A 22,933-nucleotide genomic window follows, 5' to 3' on the forward strand; every position below is an offset into this window, starting at 1 on the left:
ACAATTACTAATTGGGGAATTGGAATCAGGTGTGCGTAATGAGACAGTTCAGTGACGCCTAGAGGCCGGTGAAGTTGACCTGCGGAACTGGTGCACGGAAGGGCAGCAGTACAGGGGGAATCCGTGACAGTACCCCCTCCCCCCGATGTGTTGCACCAGCAGTGGAACGACACCGGCCTGAGGGACGATCACAGGGACGTGGTGCGGGTAGGTCAGGGTGCCGATGGTGAAAATCCCTGGTCAGTGAAGCATCCAGGATGTCAACCGCAGGAACCCAGCACCACTTCTCTGCGCCGTACCCCTCCCCTGACGCGCTCCACCAGCAGCGGGATGACACCGGCCTCAAGGATGACCACATGACCGCGGTGTGGGTCGATCAGGGCCAGTTGCAGCTGCCGAAGTTGCGGCGCCGGACAGTTGCAGGTGCAGAAGTTGCAGCTGCCGAAGTTGCGGCGCCGGACGGGCCAGTTGCAGCTGCCGAAGTTGCAGCGCCGGACGGGCCAGTTGCAGCTGCAGAAGTTGCCATTCCCGCTATCTACATTTAGGGTCGGTTATTCATGGCATGTTGTATTTTTGGGTGGAGTATTAAAACCCCCTATTACGTATTCCTGCGCCTGTCTCCAATCCTTTATACAACGTGACACCTATTATCTTATGTTATCATCTTATCTTATCATATTTATTTCCCTGTGGCTGCATCTAGGTCACAGGACACTCTACATTGGAGTACATGTCCCCATTGGGAAGAAGAGCCACCGGAGACATCGACATCACGGACACAGACACAGGAAGAGAAGCAGGGAGCTGGAATCTGGAGTGGACAATGGAAGAGAGTCTCCCACATACTGTAAGTATTGCCACTGCCTGGCTGGCCCATGTAAAAAGCAGCAGCCGGATTATATTTCTATCGTTTTATGAGCTATAGGATATGTTATGTCTATATGGTTGCATAGTGCATTTCAAAAGTAGGATTACTGTCTACACACTGCACAGTGCCCATCAGTGTATGGGCATAACCTGCTGCAGAGCTCCTTAATCAGGGAGTCTGTATGGCAGACAGTACTGTAAGTGATGCCGTTACCTGACCCTGCGCTCCAGACACGCCATCCCAGAGAGTGCAGTTCCTGCTGGGCACAGAGGATGATGACGAGGAGCACATCCCCCATGACCTCTTCACTGAACTGGACGAGATCTGCCTGAAAGACGGAGAGGACGCCGAGTGGAGGGAAACCGCCAGGTAGGGAGTCACATGACACACCCCTGTCGTTACTGAAAGCATTCAATCAATTCCAATGACACATCCTAGGGGATTCCATGTTGGTCCATAGGTTGATTTTTAATCATGCAAAGTTATGAAATCGATATATATATGATATGATTTATTTATTTACCATTTTATTCTCTGTGATAATATCCTAATGCCCAAAACTGTTACCTGAAAGAGTTAACGTTACATAAAGAGGGATTGTAATCCTCGGGGACGGATGGGCTAAGTAAAGCTCTAATTATAAAGTCTGGTGCATAAAGTCTGGTGCATGAGATCTGGGAGCCCAGATTTAAAGGGAAACTAACCCTTGTCTAGTTGTAGTAAACATTTCTGTACCTCTACTTGTAATAAACAAGGATAAGGTCTGGACTAGATGAATATCCTGTTGTGCATACTACACTACAATACTTTCTGTCACATTGATATTGACTGATACACCTTTACATGGATTGTCAGTCAGTCAGTCCCTACCATAGCATAGATATATGCCTTTTTTGTTTTTAAAGCAAATCGGAGATCCAAACATCATTTCATATTGGTTTTTAGACAGGACAGGGGGCAGACATTTAAGGAGGAATGACTGGTAGGGAGGGCACAGACTGCAGCAGCCGGACCAAGGTTCGAACCCCATCACTGAAGGGCATGGTCCGGAGTCGAGTGCATTACCGCTCGACCAGACTCTGGTACAGCATCAGTACGTTCTTCGTGTCCCGTCTGTGTAAGCTGAGCGCTATCAGTACAGGGCTTCCAGATGGCTGGACAGCTGTCTGTCATCTATCCCCTAGTCCCCTGGAACAGTTTGACATGAAACTGGGCCTCTGTCCCTCATACAGGTGGCTGAAGTTCGAAGAGGACGTGGAGGATGGAGGAGAGCGCTGGAGTAAGCCCTACGTGGCCACGCTGTCCCTGCACAGCCTGTTCGAGTTGCGCAGCTGCATCCTCACAGGCATCGTGCTGCTCGACATGAGGGCCAGCTCTGTGGAGGAGGTAGCAGGTATTGTGCAGTAGAGCAGCGGCTCCCAACCTTTTCCTTTCAGGGGAACCATCAAATCACAGTCGACATTTCATGATGATCACCATTAACTGAGTCACGGAATGTCTTAACGTAAAATGTAGAGTCAATTTGATCAGGGAATGTAACAGATTAAAGACAGATTATTAGAGATGGATGTTTGTTAAACAATTTGCATTGTGAAAAGTAATGTCCGCGGACCACAGGTTGAAAATCACTGCTGTGGAGCAGAGTGGCATCTGGAACTACCCCATACGCCTGCGTTGTATTCATTAGTGCATACCGTAGAAAAACGTTTTGCAACCTAATGTTTTGTTCCTGGTGAAAATTACCCTGTTCTATGATCTTCATTTCAATCTTTAATTGGAAGCATTGGAATCAGAATGTAATAAATGGTTTCCTAATTGCTGTCGAACTGTTGACTGTGTGGTCCTGTTTGTCAGACATGGTGTTGGACCAGCAGGAGACCGTGGGTCCGCTGGGGGACGAGGTGAGGAGGAAGGTGAGAGAGTCCCTCCTCAAACAGCACCACCACCAGAACCAGAAGAAGCTGGCCAACCGCATCCCCATTGTACGCTCCTTCGCTGACAAAAAGCAGTCCGAGCCCCAGTCCATGGACAAGAACGGTGAGTAACAGGCAGCTCTCTGCTCAAGTAAGTAGCAACAATCATCTTAAGAAGATATTTGAAAAGTTCTTATCTAATTTAATCCAGCCAGTCCCTGGATCTAAAACCTGAAATTTCACTCTTTTCATTTGATCTTATCTTTTATGTCCTCCTATTTAGCCTCACATTGAAGTGTTTTCTCAGGACAACCAGGGCTACAAGTAGAACACAAAATTGACATAAACAGTTGCATTCTTGAGTTTTATTGACAAATGTCAATAAAAAAACAAGGTCTGTCAAGCAAAAACCTGTTGGTACAGAAATTGGAAATGAATATCCAACCAGTCAGTGACAACTGTGTGGAGTTTGGAGTTTGTGACAGAAACGATGTGAGGTTATTACAATATTCTATAATCTATGTCCTGGGCAGAATTTGTCCTTGAACTTGAAATAAGTGAAATAAACATTAATATCCACAAGATGAGTGTCTGAAATACATCTGAGAGATATAGGAAAGCTTGAGAAAACATTAGGCAAGATCACAATGCAATAATTGAATATGAATCGTTTTCGAGTCTCGCAAGTCTCTAGTTCAGCCCCCGTCAATCGCACAGACTAATGGTTGGCATCAGTGGATGCAGAAGAAATAGACAAATCTGATGCCAACAATGAACTACAGCAGTCTTTAGCTCAAACACATGATGTTTAAGAGGGTATGGAAGCACTAAAATATTGCAGAAGATAGCGAGGGATTTAAGAATAGTTCTTAGGAATTGCACCTAAGAACTATTTTATGAGCTTCTTATTTTTCTTTTAGGAAAAATCCTTTATTTTTTTCTTCAAAAATATTTAGTTAAACCTGGGCCCTGGTCCATTCAGAAGTGTTACAGTTCTCCTCACTTTTTACCGCTGGTCACAGCAACTTTAAAATTGGAAATAATCTTGTAAGTAGTGGTTTCAATCATCCCATGTGGATAACTTTCTCATTTTACATTACATTGTCCATAATTTACCTTCTGTTCAGTGTTCAGTGTGTCTCTCTTCTCTTGTTTCCTTGTGTGTGTCTGTATATGTGGATGAATGTGTGTACGTGTGTCTGGCAGGTGGTCCATCACTCTGTTCTACCCTTAAGTCCTCCTTCTGGTGCTCATTTATGGCAGCGGGGTCTTGCAGTGAAAGGCAGGTCTCATCCTGCAACCCACGGCCACTGTTTTGTCCCCAGTGTGTCTCTTCCTCCATCTCCTGACCTCATCCACCACCCGCCACCCTCCAGCCACTCCACACACAGGCCCCAGACCACAGAAACAGGGCCCCAGACCCAAGTCTGATATCCAGCCTGTGGACAAGGAGGATGACCCAGACCCAGGCCACTCTTAAACCTTGACAGAACCTTTCTCTACTGCGAGCATATCCTAAAACATAACTTGTGAAGGTTGCTAATTTCAAAGTTGTTTCTGTCAATAACAGAGGTTGTGATTTGTGCTTCAGCTCATTTAACCAAGTCAGTTAGTGTATAGTGTAGACAACAACTCATATCATGTGAGCCGTACATTGTAAGTGTTAAGTGTATGCCATTGATCACAATAGACATCAGTGACAGTTATTAGGCATATTTATCAAGTCGCTGTACTTATCGTGAACATTAACATCGACTATACATGGAGTTATATGTTTTTAATATCAGAATTGAAAATATAGAGATACGGTGTGATCAGTGTAGAAGATGTGGACAGGGAAACATTCAGAAGAGAAAGGACCCCGAGCAGCAGGGTTCACTGATAATAAGGAATGACCTTATTGAGAATGTCCATCACCTTTTACAGGAATTATGTTTCGGGAAGCAAGTTTGCCAGCATTCCACATGGCAATTTTGATACATGAAGACCACCCAAAACCCTTTTAGCGAGTCACTCTCTGCTGTAATTTAATTCAGAGTGGTGTGACATAGGCATGTTCATTTAAGTAGAGTGTTTATCCAAAAGCTAAATTAAAGAGTGGCAAACAGCGAGTGTGGGACTAATTAACAAAACCAGGGCCATGTTAGCGAGGGCAACCTCCTACTCATTGCAAGTAATGCCATTTAAAGCTAAAGAGGCTGTGGTGTTTCTTCATGGGCAGCTAGCTTGGTAAATTGCTTGAGGCTTCTCTCATTGAGTTCATGTGGAAATATGAGTCAAAATGAATCATTGCAAGGCATGCTTTTATTTCTGATTATTTCGATTTGTTATGCATCCGTAAGTCACTGAGAGTTTCTACTGGCTTGTGAATGGATCAAACACTGAAATTAGTATTAATCTGTGCCCTCTCACAAATAAAAAGTAATCCTTCCGATTTAAATCCTTTTGCTCTACTCTGGCAGCTGTGGGCTAATTTCCTGTTTGCATCAGTCAGTCTCCTTGACACAATGATAATGCTCAAATGATCATGCTGAAATCCTAATGGACAAGCTTTGCCCATCCATCCTCACCAAGGCCATCCATGACACCCATCCTCCCCCATGCAGCCACTCTTAGGCTTTATCTTCAGTCCTCTCTTGGGATCTGCACTAAATAAGGGTACTTTACCAATGTCTGATAAATCCCAGATTACATCACCATTACAGTGCAAATCTATAGATATCTAAAGCACTGTTGGTCATTTTGGTATCCCAAGAGTGCGCTCTCTCTCTTTCTCTCTCTCTCTCTCTCTCTCTGTGAGACGCTGTGCTTTATTGCCATTGGCACCTGCACTGCTGTGAAACCTTGATGTTGGTCTGATATAGAGGGCTCAGTAGTTGACTTATTGGACTCCTTCCTCTCTTTTTGTTCCAGGTCAGGTGATTCCTCCCCAGACCTCTCTACCCATCCCCAATGATGGCAAAGCTGAAGTCAGCAGAGAGAACAGTGCTGTGGACTTCAGTAAGGTACAGTAAGACATTCTGGGCCCGTATTCTCAAAGAATCTCAGAGTAAGAGGGCTGATCTAGGATCAGGTCCCTCCCTCTCATTCATTATGATTTAAAAGGCCAAACTGATCCTAGATCAGCACTCCCAACTCGGAGACACTTTAAGAATATAGGCCTTGAACTCACTAACATACAACACTGCCACATACTGCACTTAACATACCAGCTGTTGCAGTTGACGGGTGTATGAACGTTAAAAATAATCTGTTCCATTATCATTTGTTTGTACTTGTTGCTTTTTTGATCCACAAAAGCCCTCTTTTTGTGGATTAGGATTTAAACCATTATAACCACTCTATTGCAAAACAGTCATCTCACCAACACTGCCGTTAGCATTGTAGATTAGACTGGGACAACAGCAGTCTCACTTACCTCTAAATCCTAACCTTTTGTCAGTAACCATTTGTCTGTGACCTGATACCAAAGTATCAGAGCCTTTTGTTCTTGTTCTGAGAATGTATTTAAGACTGTCTAATGTGGTTGAATAAAACCAGAAATAAAATGCAGCCAAATATTTTTTGGGACAAAGAAGCTTAATAGAGAGTGTTCTACGGATGTTCTGGATTTAACATGCCTATTTAACATTCTTAGGCCTGTATTTGAACGGTACACTTTAACAATAGCACCTCCATTAACCTCAGTATTGTGCCAGGGGTTGATCTGGTGGTGGTACTGCTGCTCACAGACCACACATTGCCCCTGAAGTATTGGGTTCAAACCCTGACTGTGTCACTTTCCATTCTATGTCCCTCTCCTCTATCCCCCTCCTCTCAATCACGTCTTCACTGTATCTGTCAATAAAATGTACAAATGACATAAATAATATATTTAACCTCAGTAACTGCTGCTCGTTCATATCCATACTCTTCCGTCAGGAAGCTCATGTTACACATTTATTGTCCTAGAATATTATTAAAAAATGCAATTGCTAAGTTACTTCAATTTGCTACACATTCTGTAGGCTGAGCTTTTCTGTTCCACTTCGCTACAATATAGTTTGAGGCCTCCTTATTCTGTTAGCAGTGAGCATGGTGTTTACAGATGGGACTCCGATGCCCCTACTGCCTCTTCTTAAAGTTACCTCACTTCCATTTGACGCAGTGCGGCTCCATAGCAGACAGACAGGATCACAGCAGAACAGAGACAGGAGGATCAGTTTGCAGGCAGCCAGGCAGGCTCAGGTCTGGATGGATGTGTCACTGCGGGGGCAGACACCGTGTAACAACAAGGAGATGATAACCTCTGGAAATGTTATGTAAATGGAGATACCACTTTAGACTGATTTATGGTAATCTTCTGTAATAGTTTGTTATAACATGTTCATGTTATGGTTGGCCAATCTATATCTAGCTATTAACAGGAAATGCACTATTATCACAACATAGGGTTGCATAATTATTATTATTTTTAACTAGGCAAATCAGTTAAGAACAAATTCTTATTTTCAATGGGTTAACTGCCTTGTTCAGGGGCAGAACGACAGATTTGTACCTTGTCAGCTACGAGGATTCGATCTTGCAACCTTTCGGTTACTAGTCCAACGCTCTAACTACTAGGCTACACTGCCGCCCATTCTGGTAAGTATCCCAAAATTCCTAGTTTTGACAGAAATCCTGGATGGACGATCCCCGGAATCAGGAGAAAACTAGCAGGCAATCCAGAAAACCAGGGAATTTGAGGAAAGTTACCAGAATTCTGTAACCCTAGTCACACATTTTCAGTAGGGTTATTTTTGTTTTGAGAATGTATTTCAGATTTTCGGCTTTTCTTTTCCTATTTATGGGTTGCACCTTCATCACTCGGTTACATCATGCCATTGTTATGAGCATTCTTACAACACCTGCGCCATTAAGGCGACTGATGCCCACACATAACGGGGATTAATGACTGTTTCGTTAGAAATACACTATAGTGGCCTCGATATACGATGACATTGCTAAAGTAGGCAAATAATTAGTAGGAAACAACTTTGACATGATTATGATGTGGTCAAATTTACTTTAGAGAGATCGCAATGTTGCCATTAGCTATCAAAGTTTGTCAAAAAATAGCTAGCAATGGTAATGTCAACTAGCTAAAATTCGGTGCTGTCCCCTCAATCTTAGCGAGCTAACTAAAGTTATACTGTATCTAAAGTCAATCTGGCGACATCACAATGATAACAAAATGTTTCCCTACTAATTATTTGCCTACTTTTGAAACGTCATCGTGTTTCCAAGCCACAGTAATGCAATTTAGACAGCGCCCACTGACAATGCATTGGGTAGAATTCTGTCTTAAAACAAATATTCAAAACAATATTGTGACGAAACGTGCAATCCATGAATACTCTTCTTTTGAATTGAGGAGTTGAGATATTAATACAGTAAAATGCTATATTAAGACTTCAGTCGTAAAATGCTCCACTAAAAATTGCATATTCTATCCTGTGTCCATCTAGATAGACCTCCATTTCATGAAGAAGATTCCCCCGGGAGCGGAAGCGTCCAATGTGTTGGTGGGTGAGGCGGAGTTCCTAGACAAGCCTGTGGTGGCGTTTGTACGTCTCTCACCTGCAGTCATGCTCAACGGGCTGGCTGAGGTCCCCATCGTTACTAGGTTAGTAACACTATGACCCCCATTTAGCGGTGCAGTATTCCCGTAACTCTCCCAAAATTCCCAGGATTTCTTGAAATCCCGGATGGAATACTCCTGGAATCAGGAGAAAATAAGCAGGACATCCGGGAACCCTCCAACCAGGATTTCTGGAAGCCTGGGATTTTTTTTAAAGTTACCAGAATTTCACAACCCTACCTATAAGCCTGTAGCTATGGTCTCCTGTCTATGACTAACGCTATGCCCTCCTTAGTCCTTTTTGGGCTGACCCTCAACTGTCTCTACACCGCTCTGTTTTTTTAGGTTCTTGTTCATTCTTCTAGGGCCTCTTGGGAAAGGGCCACAGTACCATGAGATTGGCCGATCCATCGCAACACTAATGACAGACGAGGTAAGACAGCCTCTCCGATAATGAACATAGCTGTTGGGCATGACTGAATTAACATGTCAATTCATGACTGAATTTATTCTTGTTCTTTGTTCCAAGGTTTTCCATGATGTTGCCTACAAAGCGAAGGACCGCAATGATCTGATTGCTGGAATCGATGAGTTCCTGGACCAAGTTACTGTCCTGCCACCAGGGGAGTGGGATCCTTCTATACGAATAGAGCCACCAAAAAATGTGCCATCTCAGGTGAGTTTAGCCTTTTCTTTAACAAGTCTGTCATCAGCAGACATACAAATCACAGCATTGTCTTTCATTCCAAAAAAATGAAAGAAATAACAGATAAGTGTTCTTTGAACAACAGGAGAAGAGGAAGATTGCAGCACAGACCGGCACAGACCTAGGTGATGAAGAGGAGCACGAGGGACATGGTGGTCCGGAGCTGCAGCGGACAGGACGGTAGGTGAGGTGGGGCAGCCTGGTGCTCAGAGAGTGTGAGTGTATGTGGTCGTGGTTGTGTATTAAGAAATAACGCTAGATTAAAAGTAACCAGGTTTTTCACCTATTTCTTTTGAAAAACATCTACGGAACCTTGTCAGAGGATGCCATTGCATGCAGTTCACTTTAGGTGTGAACGAAAGTCATGCAATGGTTGCCATACGCTCTCAGAATAAAGGTACGATTAGGATACAGTATTGTTCCATGGGGTACAAAAGATCAAAATACACATAATGTACTTACAGAGGTACACACATGATCTCACATGGTACTGTCCGGACCCTTTAAGGGTATATGTGCAGACAATCTAGTATAATGGTACATTTGTGTACACAACATTTTGAATAGAAAGGTATAATTATTGGAGGTGTGGCTTAGTGGGGGAGTGGCATTCAGTTCTTTTTGCCACCCGTGAGAGGAAAATTTGTCTATAGTCTATTAATTCAAGTTTGAGCATGGCCTATAAGGGTACAATTATGTACCTATAACTAATAGTACAATTGTTGTACCTTATAGTGTAGAACTATAGTGACAAGCATTTGTACCAATTTAAGTACAATTTGCAACCTTTTCTTCTCAGAGTGTAGCAACCTATTGATGGGTTCCCAAATGCCTGGTCTATATTCTTCCGCATGAGCTCATGCCAAGTCATCCTCATTACTCTCTCTACAGTATTTCATGCTCATTAAGTAGTGTGAGGAGTACATTTTTTTTTTAAAGGCTTCAACTGCAAAATCCACACTTCACCATGAGACAGCAGATTACCTATGAGGGTTGGATATGGATTTGAAATGCAGGCAGTTGTTAGGAGGTTATTTTCAATGTGAGCGTCACAAGAGATTAAATGAATGACCATTATATAAAATAATATAATTTGATCTGTGCCGGTATTAGATATACAGTAGGTGTTCTGTGTGTCTTAGTTGATAGAGCATGGAGCTTGCAAAGCCAGGATTCTGGGTTCGACTCCTGCTGGAGCCACCTAAACTTGTATGCACACAATAATATTAGTCGTTTTGGATAAAAGTGTCTGCTAAATGTCTTATTATTATGATGTTTACAGATTATTTGGTGGTCTCTTGTTGGACATCAAACGCAAGGCGCCCCACTACCTGTCCGACTACACAGACGGTCTCAGCCTGCAGTGCTTGGCCTCCTTCCTCTTCCTGTACTGTGCTTGCATGTCACCTGTCATCACGTTCGGCGGTTTACTGGGAGAGGCAACAGAAGGACGCATAGTAAGACACCATGGTTTCATCCCAAATGGCTCCCTATTCCTTACATAGTGCACTACTTTTGTGACCTGGTCAAAGTAATGAACTATATAGGGAATAGCATTCCATTTAGGATGCAACCCATCCCGATCAAATACACAGTAAAATAATAATAAACTGCTTAGACATTTATTGAGAGATCTTTCTTGCTCATAAATATTATCTACACTGTAAAACCAATTCTGGCTGCTCAAACATTTTGAGGAAACCAATTACCTAAAGAAATTCAGTTAAGAAGATGAAATAGCTGAAGTGAGCAGTACTACCTCCATATAAGTAACACAAATGCAGTTTTTGTTGTTGTTGTAAGGTGTACTTAAATTTAATGCCCCACATAGGCACGCCTCCAATCATTTCCCAGCGAGCCTTGCCTTTTCGATTGAATTGTAGAGTTGCCATCCATGACTATTTGTCAGTGACAGAGACATGGTTGTTGAATTTGTTTATTTTCAGTCCTGTGGCCTAAACCAAGTGAGTTCCTAGGTGAATATTATCATTGAACCATTACATATCGTGAGGCCTTATACAGTGGCCTGAAACTCATAGTTAGGCCACATCAGTCCTGCAAGTAGGGTTGCAAAATTCCACAAGCTTTCCCAAATATTTTTTCAGGTATCTTCCAACCAGGATTTCTGGAAAACCCTGGGACATTTCCCAGAATTTTGCAACCCTAACTGTAAATCACATTCTGTTGGCTTGCAAAGTGATGTGTAATTCCTATTGGAACCTAGTCAGCATTAGGCTATCCAACAGTTTACATTTGTATTCACCCGCAACCAGCATTCATTATGACTGCCAGGGTTAAGAACACAGTGGTAGGAAACTACCTAAGCCATTTAAACTGGAACAACCATTTCAGTAACGGATGCAAAAATTCAATGATTGGATAAGTTTATAAAAAATATTTGTGTAGCTAAACATTTAATCAATCAATCACTCAAGGTACATGCAAAAATGCAGATGTTAAAAACAATTGCAAAAGAGCATGCTGGGATTTTTTTTAAATTTGATATCATACGTTAAAAAAATTTTGTTGGTGTGACTTCTCATTTAGATTTCAGTCAGTACCACATTAACATTTTAAGTAATAATGACTTCATTGAGTTTGCGTACAACTTACTAGAAGTATTTGAGTTAAAAATGCCCTGGGGTTTACGTGTATGTTTCTTTGTGTCCCGCAGAGTGCAATTGAATCACTGTTTGGCGCCTCAATGACAGGAATAGCTTATTCCCTCTTTGCTGGCCAGCCACTCACCATATTGGGCAGCACAGGGCCTGTGCTGGTGTTTGAGAAGATATTGTACAAATTCTGCAAGTAAGTTTGTTGACAACAGTATAGTTGTATTGTTATATATAGTTATGATTATATATACAGTAGTATAACACTATGGGCCCACATGATTAATTATCTCTATGTATTGTCTATAGCACTCAAGCCATTTCTGTACTCGCATCTCTGTGTTGTGGAAAATTCGATCCAAAGATTAAGGCAGAGATATAATATAATATAATGATACAATAGAACATTCTTTAATACAAGGAGCTGGAGGGGAGATCCACCTCTGATTTCACAGGGAAGAACTCAAATAATAAATGGTGGGAGGTGATAATACAATCATATTGTTACACAACAGTTCTGGAACACAATGGCCTTGAGTTAGGGTGCAGACATACCAGGAGTCTGTGAAAGGCATAACATCACAGTCCAACACAGAACATATCCCTTGAGAAGTTACAAAAGCTCACCACCAAATTCTGTCACCACATCTGATAATGTGTGATTTGATTGCATGAGGATCTTCCGACCCTATAACAATAGTTAAGGTCACATACTGATGACCGGATGTCATATACAGTACTTCCATAGTACATTGATTATTTGTTTTAATGTTCTATACTGCTTTAAAGTAGTATTAAAATACCATTGTGAAAATGACAACCTCAGATCCCATATCCTGTAGATAGATCAGATCGGAGGTAAAAACCTCACAGATGTTGTCATATAATATACGAAATGTTAGTGCTGCAGTGTCAATGATTTTTCTTCCGGTGCTGTGTATGCACTGTATTGTGAAGGATCAATGTATTTTTTAATTGCGCTGCCCTTTTTGGGGTTTTCCTGACTAAATTAAGATTACATTTAAAAAATATAAAATAAAAGGGATGTTTTGCACTCTGTCCTCAGGGAGTATGGATTATCCTACCTCTCACTGAGAACCTGTATAGGGCTGTGGACAGCATTCCTCTGTCTGCTCCTGGTGGCCACAGATGCCAGCTCCCTGGTCTGTTACATCACACGATTCACAGAGGAGGCGTTCGCCTCGCTCATCTGCATCATCTTCATCTACGAGGCCTTGGAGAAGCTCATCCACCTGGGGGAACACTACCCCATCAACATGAACAACAACCTGGACAAACTCACACGATACTCGTAAGTGTGCACTGACTCCACTGAATCAAATCAAATCAACATTTATTGATCGCGTACACAGATTTGCAGGTGTTATAGCAGGTGCAGCTAAATGCTTGTGGTACTAACTCCAACAGTGCAATAGAATGTCTCGCAAGTACAATAAAAAAAAAACACAAAAATAAAATTGACAGAACGGGTCCAATTAATAATCCTGAGAAGATACTGTATATTAGAGTGAGCATGTGTCATAACCAGAATATAAATACGCGGTGTGTATAGACAGTATATCATTTGGATATAAATTGGTAGGTATATTAGGATGGGCTATGTCGAAAATACAGTATAAATACACAGTGAGTAAACAACAGTATATAAAAATAATATTAGGTGACCAGCGTTCAATGACTCTATATGCAGTACATGGCACATTAGTCTCAAACTGCAGGGCAGATTCCCAGGTGGCTAGTAATGGCCTGAAGATAGAAGCTGTTATTCAGTCTCTCTTTGATGCACCTGTACCGTCTCTTTCTGCTAGAAGGTAGAGTGAACAGACCGTTTGCTTGGGTTGCTGAGGTCCTTGATCATTTTCTTGGCCTCTTAAGGTGCATCTTAATCCAGAGCTAGGTATAATCTGTGTCAAGCAAACCGTCCCTTAGAGTTCAGAATGACAGCAACATCTTATATTGTGTTTGAAAGAAGTCCTACGTAGCATTTGAGATGATCGTGATCAGTAAGGGATTTGATGTTGAAGTGTTCTGTTGTTTCCATAGGTGTTCATGTGTTGAACCTCCGGATCCCAGTAATGCCACCCTACGGTACTGGGAGCAGAACAACATTACTGCTTCGGAGATCTATTGGGAGGCACTTGAAGTCAAGGTAGTGTATGAGAGGCTGTGGCATAATTTGTTGATAGGATCAAGCAAAATTAGAAAGATGATGCATACTGTAAATAGAACCCATGGTTAGTCTCCCATGGTTTTTCCAGGTTTTGTCACATGTTGAGGATAAACGTTTTACCCTACACAGAAAAGGAAACGTTGTATTGTATTTTTGATTAAGTAGCACACCCCCAGCATGACGGTAGAAACCAAAAAAGAGCACATTTAGGTTGTTCCACACAAAGTAGCAGGCTCTCCCAGATGGAGATGGCCCAGTGCAGGAGATTAAGGACATGTAGGCTGGATTACTCTGGATTACCCCATGCCAAATCATAAAAACACATTTTTAGTATTAATTTAACTCTTTGTGGACAAGGATGCTCTTATCCCAGCAGGACCATGGGGTCAATTCCATTTAAATGTAGGATGTTCCAATTCCAATTTCCTTAAATGCTCTGAGAATTTTTTTTAATTGTAATTTCAGTTAATTCAAATCAATTGAAATCAAATTTTATTGGTCACATACACATATTTAGCAGATGTTATTGCGGATGTAGTGAAATGCTTGTGTTCCTAGCTCCAACAGTGCTCCCTGGTGCACAACTAAGCAAGAGGACAAGTACATTAGGGTGTCTAGTTTGAGAAACAGACGCCTCACAAGTCCTCAACGGCAGTTTCATTAAATAGTACCTGCAAAACACCAGTCTCAACGTCAACAGTGAAGAGGCGACTCCGGGATGCTGGCCTTCTAGGCAGAGTTCCTCTGTCCAGTGTCTGTGTTCTTTTGCCTATCTTAATCTTTTCTTTTTATTGACCAGTCCGAGATATGCCTTTTTCTTTGCAACTGTTGACGTTGAGACTGGTGTTAATTTGCGGGTGCTATTTAATGATGCTGCCAGTTGAGGCATCTGTTTCTCAAACTAGACTCTCTAATGTACTTGTCCTCTTGCTCAGTTGTGCACCAGGGCCTCCCACTCCTCTTTCTATTCTGGTTAGAGCCAATTTGTGCAGTTCTGTGAAGGGGTAGTACAGGCGTAGTACAGCGTTGTACGAGATCTTCAGTTTCTTGGCAATTTCTCGCATGGAATAGCCTTCCTTTCGCAGAACAAGAATTGACTGATGAGTTTCAGAAGAAAGTTATTTGTTTCTAGTCATTTTGAGCCTGTAATCAACCCACAAATGCTGATGTTCCAGATACAACTAGTCTAAAGGAGGCCAGTCTTATTGCTTCTTTAATCAGAACAACAGTGTTCAGCTGTGCTAACATAATTGCAAAAGGGTTTTCTAATGATCAATTAGCCTTTTAAAATGATAAACTTGGATTAGCTAACACAACGTGCCATTGGAACACAGGAGTAATGGTTGCTGATAATGGGCCTCTGTACGCCTATGTAGATATTCCATAAAAAATTAACCGTTTCCAGCTACAATAGTAATTTACAACATTAACAATGTCTACACTGTATTTCTGATCAATTTGCTGTTATTTTAATGGACAAAAAATGTGCTTTTCTTTCAAAAACAAGGACATTTCTAAGTGACCGCAAACTTTTGAACAGTAGTGTAAATATTAGGATGAGTAATGTCGGAGTGGCATTGACTAAAATACAGTAGAGTAGAATACAGTATATACATTTGAGATGAGTAAAGCAGTATGTAAACATTATTAAAGGGACTATTGTTCCATTATTAAAGTGGCCAGTTATTCCATGTCTATGTACAGTTGAAGTCAGAAGTTCAAATACACCATAGCCAAATACATTTAAACTCAGTTTTTCACAATTCCTGTCATTTAATCCTAGTAAAAATTCCCTGTCTTAGGTCAGTTAGGATCACCACTTTATTTTAAGAATGTGAAATGTCAGAATAGTAGAGAGAATGATTTGTTTCAGCTTTTATTTCTTTCATCACATTCTCAGTGGGTCAGAAGTTTACATAAACTTCCGACTTCAACTGTATATAGGGCAGCAGCCTCTAAGGTGCGGGGTTGAGTAGCTGGGTGGTAGCCGGCTAGTGATGGCTATTTACCAGTCTGATGGCCTTGCGATAGAAGCTGTTTTTCACTCTCTCGGTCCCAGCTTTGATGCACCTGTACTGACCTCGCCTTCTGGGTGATAGCTGGGCGAACAGGCCGTGGCTCGGGTGGTTGTTGTCCTTGATGATCTTTTTGGCCTTCCTGTGACATCTGGTGCTGTAGATGTCCCGGAGGGCAGGAAGTGTGCCCCCGGTGATGTGTTGAATATGTCCATAAACACTCCAACCAGCTGGTGTGCTCATGCCCTGAGGACGTGGCTGGGGATGCCGTCTGGGCCGGGTTAACACGCTTAAATGTCTCTCACTTCGTCAACGGAGAACGAGAGCCCACAGTCCTTGGGAGAGATCTGCGTCGGTGACACTGTGTTATCCTCAAAGCGGGCAAAGAAGGTGGTTAGCTTGTCTGGGAGCAAGACGTTGGTGTCCGTGACTTGGCTGGTTTTCCCTTTGTAATCCGTGATTGTCTGTAGACCCTACCACATACGTCTCGTGTCTGAGCCATTGAATTGCGACTCCACTTTGTCTCTGTACTGATGTTTTGCCAGTTTGATTGCCTTACGGAGGGAATAACTACACTGTTTGTATTCAGCCATATTCCCAGTCACCTTGCCATGATTAAATGCGATGGTTCACGCTTTCAGTTTTTGGCGGGAATGCTGCCATCTATCCACGGTTTCTGGTTTGGGTAGGTTTTAATAGTCACATTTGGAACAACATCCCCTATACACTCAGTCACCTTGTCCGTGTAAATTGACTGATTTGAAATGGAATTGACCCCAACCCTGTAACACAGGATGTTTTGAATGACCACCTGTTGTTGCAGGACTGCATAAAGAGGCGAGGGGAGTTTGTGGGCACCGCCTGTGGCCCTCATGGACCCTACATTCCAGATGTTCTCTTCTGGTCTGTTGTTCTCTTCTTCTCCACTGTCTTCATGTCGGCTTTCCTCAAAGAGTTCAAGTTCAGCCGTTACTTCCCCACCAAGGTAAGGCAGCAGACCCAGTTCCTACTGTAATCCCACTCATTTGTATCTGTTATGTGTTTGCAGACTGCAGACAGGGTTTCTGTCATGCTCCTGAGTTTTATGGTGCAGTGGAGCGCTCTAGTGGTCATATTTGAGTACTGTCGGAGTTTCTAATGGAGAAGTGTCCGCCTCCACCACTTTCTTTGGATTCTGTTATGGTTTAAGGCAGCACTTTTTCTCCCGTTTTCTGAGCACAGAACCCCCCTTTTTTCTTCAAGCAAAATGTGTATCCCATGTGAGAATTGAATCAACAACCAAGGTGCTCTGTGTTTTGATTTACCTGTGCAATCTGTGATTGACATTGTAGTTTGATATTAAACAATAATACAGATTTTTCCCCGTGCTAAGACCAGACAGTTGACATGCACCCCTCTCTTGCACAGTTGAGAGCTGTCATCAGTGACTTTGCTGTGTTCATCACCATCTTTACCATGGTACTGGTGGACTATGTCTTAGGGGTCCCATCTCCAAAACTAAAAGTCCCCAGTGTGTTTAAGGTGAGGTAGATAACAAGATATTACAATGTGATTATACATTTTTACTCAAGATACTCTACACTATGGACAGTCGCCATGCTATGTAGATGCAATATTTACCAATAACCTAAATTCTTGCAGCCGACCAGAGATGACCGTGGTTGGTTGATCAGCCCGTTAGGCGGAAACCCTTGGTGGACCACCTTAGTAACAGTGATCCCTGCTCTGCTCTGCACTATCCTAATCTTCATGGACCAACAGATCACGGCAGTCATCATCAACAGGAAGGAGCACAAACTAAAGGTACTTTAGACCAGTGTTTCCCAAAGTTGGTCCTTGCCCTAGCACCACACAGCTGATTCAAATAACCAAACTCATTATCAAGCTTTGATTATATGAATCAGCTGTGTAGTGCTAGGCCAAAAACCAAAAGGTGCACCCCAGGTCCGAGTTTGGGAAACCCTGCAGTAGGCCACTGGAATGGGGAGGCTCAGATCATCTGGGAGGCTTTGTACACCATAGCCTGACCGTTACCTGTTTAGAAGGCTTTGATTTGGTGCATGTGTAGTTTATTATGAAATGTTGTAAAGTGTTTGGTACAGTTGTTGATATGGATTAAAGAAGCACCCTTCAGAAGTCTTTTTTTTTTTTTTTATCTTCGCAGAGTAGTCAACATTTTGACAGTGGAGCACTTCTGTAAACATCATTTCTTGAAACATTCGATTTTAAAATGTTGGCGTTCCTAAGTATTGAGTAGTGTATTCTCAGGTGTGTTGTATTGTCTTTGAATTCCCACAGAAAGGCTGTGGGTACCATCTGGATCTGTTCGTGGTGGGCCTCATGCTGGGGGTGTGCTCCATCATGGGGCTGCCCTGGTTCGTGGCTGCCACCGTGCTCTCCATCTCCCACGTCAACAGTCTGAAGCTGGAGTCGGAGTGCTCGGCCCCCGGGGAACAGCCCAAATTCCTGGGCATCCGGGAGCAACGCTTCACCGGCCTCATGATCTTCCTGCTCATGGGCTGCTCCGTCTTCATGACCTCTGTGCTCAAGGTCAGATAGCTTCTCTGAGCTCATATTGTGTTGGCCCTAGCCTCCGGACTGTCCAAAGGCTTTTCCTATCGCAGGGTAATATACAGTGCATTCGGAAAGTATTCAGACCCCTTCACGTTTCCACATTTTGTTATGTTACAGACTTATTCTAAAATTGATTAAATAATTTCCCCCCCTCATCAGTCTATGGATGGGGAGCGTCGCTGCACAGCTATTTTCAGGTCTCTCCAGAGATTATGTTCAAGTCCGGTCTCTGGCTGGGCCATGAAGGACATTCAAAAACTTGTCCTGAAGCCACTCCTGCGTTGTCTTGGCTGTGGGCTTAGGGTTGTTGCCCTGTTGGAAGGTGAACCTTCACCCCAGTCTGAGGTCCTGAGCACTCTTGAGCAGGTTTTCATCAAGGATCTCTCTGTACTTTGCTCCGTTCAGCTTTCCCTCGATCCTGACTAGTCTCCCAGTCCCTGCCTCTGAAAAACATACCCACAGCATGATGCTGACACCACCATGCTTCACCGTACGGATGGTGCCAGGTTTCCTCCAGACGTGACGCTTGGCATTCAGGCCAAAGAGTTAAATCTTGGTTTCATCAGACCAGAGAATCTTGTTTCTCATGGTCTGAGAGTCCTTTAGGTGCCTTTTGGAAAACTCCAAGCGGGCTGTCATGTGCCTTTTACTGAGGAGTGGCTTCCGTCTGGCCATTCTACCATAAAGGCCTGATTGGTGGAGTGCTGCAGAGATGGTTGTCCTTCTGGAAGGTTCTCCCATCTTCACAGAGGAACTCTGGAGCTCTGTCAGAGTGACCATTGGGTTCTTGGTCACCTCCCTGATCAAGGCCCTTCTCCCCCGATTGCTCAGTTTGACCGGGCGCGAGCCCTAGGAAGAGTCTTGGTGGTTCCACTATTTTCTTGGGGACCTTCAATGCTGCAGAAATTTGTTGATACCTTTCCCCAGATTTGTGTCTCGACACAATCCTGTCTCAGAGCTCTACAGACAATTCCTTTGACCTCATGGCTTGGTTTTTGCTTTGACATGCACTGTCAACTGTGGGACCTTATATAGACAGGTGTGTGCTTTTCCAAATCATGTCCAATCAATTGAATTTACCACAGGTGGACTCCAATGAAGTTGTGGAAACATCTCAAGGATGATCAATGGAAACAGGATGCACCTGAGCTCAATTTCAAGTCTCATAGCAAAGGGTCTGAATACTTATGTAAATAAGGTATTTCTGTTTTTTATTTTTAATAATTTGCCAACATTTCTAAAAACCTCTTTTCACTTTGTCGTTATAGGGTATTGTGTGTAGATTGACGAGGAAAACAAAATTAATACATTTTAGAATAAGTCTATAACGTATTAAAATGTGGAAAAAGTAATATTAAAATGTGGAAAAGGTAAATGGGTCTGAATACTTTCCGAATGCAATATAAGTGTCCGTCTTGCTCAAGTTGTATTTATTTTGCACCCAGAGTATTAGTCTGCAGTGCCTCAAAGTGAACAGATCATTTATACCATTATGTTTCATATGGTTCAATCCCACGTTTTCGACTGTTTCCTGTCTTTACTGATACTTGTATAACTGAATCATATAATACGATTGCTCTCATCCCTTCAGTATATTCCCATGCCTGTCTTGTATGGAGTATTCCTGTACATGGGAGCATCTTCGCTCAGAGGAATACAGGTAAGATGTCACTAAGCACACTCAGATAAAGTTAATGTACACTCTGTCAAAATAGATTTGTAAGGCTAAGCTCGAACACACTTGGCTAACATCTGAAGCTAAGTTCAAAAAGACCATCTGAGAAAATGCAGACTCATCACAACACAGTTGGCCTGAATTGAATGCTCCTGAGGTTGTCATGTAAGCCTTTGTTCTATTGCTCATCAGTTCTTTGACCGTCTGAAGCTGTTTGGTATGCCAGCCAAGCACCAGCCAGACTTCATCTACCTGAGATACGTTCCCCTGAGGAAGGTCCACCTCTTCACCATCATCCAGCTCAGCTGCCTGGTCATGCTCTGGGTCATCAAGACCTCCAATTATGCCATCGTCTTCCCCATGATGGTTCGCAAATGCCTTTCTCCTAGCTTTCTCCCCGGGTCATAGGTTACATGTAGATTTATTTGGCCACATTGTAGTTCAACACAATTAGCACCACTATGAGATGTACAGTATAGCCATTGACTTAAGTTATACATTAGAACGCGTCCTGTACAGTGGGGTGTACTTGTACATCAAGCTGCATAGATGCACACTAGAAACAGGAGATAGGCTCCTGCCCTATGGGCCGTTCTTGCTGGGACAAGGATTATTTACGTAGATCATTTTGTCTTGAGTAGCATAGGTTGCACCTCCGTCACGTCATGCCATTGTTTTGAACGTTCTCAAGCCCTCCTCTATCGGCGGCACCGTAGTGGCGCCCTAAAGTGGTGATAAACTCAGCCATTCTGGACCGAGGAGAACTACTGTCTCGTCGAAATTACACTATAGTGCATGGAAATATGATGACATTGATAAAGTAGTGAAATATTTTGTAGGAAACAACTTTGCCAGCATGATCATGTTGTCAAATGAACTTTAGACAGTTGGCAATGTTGTCATTAGCCAGCAATGTTCGTCAAAAATAGCTAGCATTGATAACGTTATCTAGCTAAAAATCCGGTGCCACCCCCCTCAATTTTAGCTAGCTAGCTAATGTTATACTGCATCTAAAGTACATTTGGTGACATCAAAATGATGACAAAAGATTTTCCTACTAATTATTTGCCCTTTTGAATGTCATTGTATTTCCAAGCCACCGTAATGGACTTTTGATTAAATGTTCATCAGCGCTCCTTGATGATGCATTGAGTAGAATGCTCAGTCAGGCATCCGTCCAAAACGAACGTTCAAAACTATATTTTGAGGAAACATGCAATCCGTGAATAGTAAGTTAAGTAGTAAGTGTGTTTGTGTTCCTTGCAGGTGTTGGCTCTGGTGTTCATTAGGAAGCTGATGGATTGCTTCTTCACCAAGAGAGAGATGAGCTGGCTGGATGATCTCATGCCAGAGAGTAAGAAGAAGAAATTGAACGATGCTGAAGAAGAGGTATGAAAATAGCATTTAAAAGGTTCTCTCTGCAAAAAGATGATTCTGAGATAATTGGCTTTAACGTTCCAAACCCTCATTGGTTTGAATGGTGCCAGCGATTTTTATCTTGTATTCTTTTGAACGTAACAACATGAATTTGGTTATTTAGAGTATCAAAGCAAATGTATTTATAAAGCCCGTTTTACATCAGCCAATGTCACAAAATGCTATACAGAAAGAAACCCAGCCTAAAACCCCAAACAGGAAGCAATGCAGATGTAGAAGCATGGTGGCTAGGAAAAACTCCCTAGAAAGGCCAAAACCTAGGAAGAAACCTGGAGAGGAACCAGGCACTGAGGGGTGGCCAGCCCTCATCTGGCTGTGCCGGGTGGAGATTATAACAGTACATGGCCAAGATGTTCAAACGTTCATAGTTGACCAGCAGGGTAAAATAATAATAATAATCACAGTGGTTGTAGAGGGTGTAACAGGTCAGCACTTCAGGAGTAAATGTCAGTTGGCTTTTCATAGCCGATCATTCAGAGTTAGAGACAGCAGGTGAGATAGGAAGAGAGGGTCGAAACAGCAGGTCCGGGACCAGGTAGCACGTCCATTGAACAGGTCAGGGTTCTGTAGCCGCAGGCAGAACATTTGAAACTGGAGCAGCAGCACGACCAGGTGGACTGGGGACAGCAAGGAGTCATCAGGCCAGGTAGTCCTGAGGCATGGTCCTAGGGCTCAGGTCCTCCGAGAGAAGAGAAAGAGAGAGAGAGAAAATTAGAGGGAGCATACTTAAATTCACACAGGACACCAGTTAAGACAGGAGAAAAACTCCAGATATAACAGACTGACCCTAGCCCCCCGACACAAACTATTGCAGTATAATTACTGGAGGCTGAGACAGGAGGGGTCGGGAGACACTGTGGCCCCGTCCGACTATACCCCCGGACAGGGCCAACCAGGCAGGATATAACCCCACCCACTTTGCCAAAGCACAGCCCCCACACCACTAGAGGGATATCTTCAACCACCAACTTACTACCCTGAGACAAGGCCGAGTATAGCCCACGGAGATCTTTTCACGGCACGAACCTATATCTAGGTAGAGAACATTGAACAGAACAAGGCTATGTCAGTAACTCAAAATAATGTTTTTAATGTTTTTTACTGTAGATATGTAACTTTTCTTGTAATGATTTATCTCTGCATGTGTTTTAACCAATTAATTATATACAGTACAGTACTATCACTATAGTTTAACAACTTCCTGTTGATTATCATATTCTTCAGGAGGAGGAGCAAAGCATGTTGGGAGAGGAAGAGGGAGTAGTGCAATTACCATTAGAAGGATATCAAAAGTAAGTCTGGCTATTATGATAACATTATATCTCCCTTTTTATACTGTAAAA

General features: G+C 42.7%; 1 protein-coding gene across 5 annotated transcripts in view; it reads left to right on the forward strand.

The window, feature by feature from the left end:
- LOC106581805 (sodium-driven chloride bicarbonate exchanger-like) overlaps positions 1 to 22,933 on the forward strand; it is a 51,774-nt gene that overhangs the window by 25,539 nt on the left and 3,302 nt on the right. For all 5 annotated transcript variants that reach the window (XR_001323174.2, XM_045704465.1, XM_014164138.2 and 2 more), the window contains 21 exons: positions 704 to 847; positions 1,099 to 1,237; positions 2,101 to 2,261; positions 2,723 to 2,905; positions 5,695 to 5,786; positions 8,268 to 8,425; positions 8,726 to 8,813; positions 8,910 to 9,056; positions 9,172 to 9,266; positions 10,369 to 10,543; positions 11,761 to 11,894; positions 12,765 to 13,010; positions 13,763 to 13,868; positions 16,728 to 16,889; positions 17,312 to 17,425; positions 17,546 to 17,707; positions 18,203 to 18,454; positions 20,070 to 20,138; positions 20,346 to 20,519; positions 21,420 to 21,542; positions 22,815 to 22,882. Coding sequence is in view for 4 of the 5 variants with exons in the window: in XM_045704465.1 (XP_045560421.1) it covers positions 704 to 847; positions 1,099 to 1,237; positions 2,101 to 2,261; positions 2,723 to 2,905; positions 5,695 to 5,786; positions 8,268 to 8,425; positions 8,726 to 8,813; positions 8,910 to 9,056; positions 9,172 to 9,266; positions 10,369 to 10,543; positions 11,761 to 11,894; positions 12,765 to 13,010; positions 13,763 to 13,868; positions 16,728 to 16,889; positions 17,312 to 17,425; positions 17,546 to 17,707; positions 18,203 to 18,454; positions 20,070 to 20,138; positions 20,346 to 20,519; positions 21,420 to 21,542; positions 22,815 to 22,882 (2,992 nt within the window). In the remaining variant the exon portion in view is untranslated. The remainder of the gene's footprint in view (positions 1 to 703; positions 848 to 1,098; positions 1,238 to 2,100; positions 2,262 to 2,722; positions 2,906 to 5,694; positions 5,787 to 8,267; positions 8,426 to 8,725; positions 8,814 to 8,909; positions 9,057 to 9,171; positions 9,267 to 10,368; positions 10,544 to 11,760; positions 11,895 to 12,764; positions 13,011 to 13,762; positions 13,869 to 16,727; positions 16,890 to 17,311; positions 17,426 to 17,545; positions 17,708 to 18,202; positions 18,455 to 20,069; positions 20,139 to 20,345; positions 20,520 to 21,419; positions 21,543 to 22,814; positions 22,883 to 22,933) is intronic.

This window comes from Salmo salar, chromosome ssa21 (genome assembly GCF_905237065.1).
Source record: "Salmo salar chromosome ssa21, Ssal_v3.1, whole genome shotgun sequence".
Lineage (NCBI taxonomy): Eukaryota > Metazoa > Chordata > Actinopteri > Salmoniformes > Salmonidae > Salmo > Salmo salar.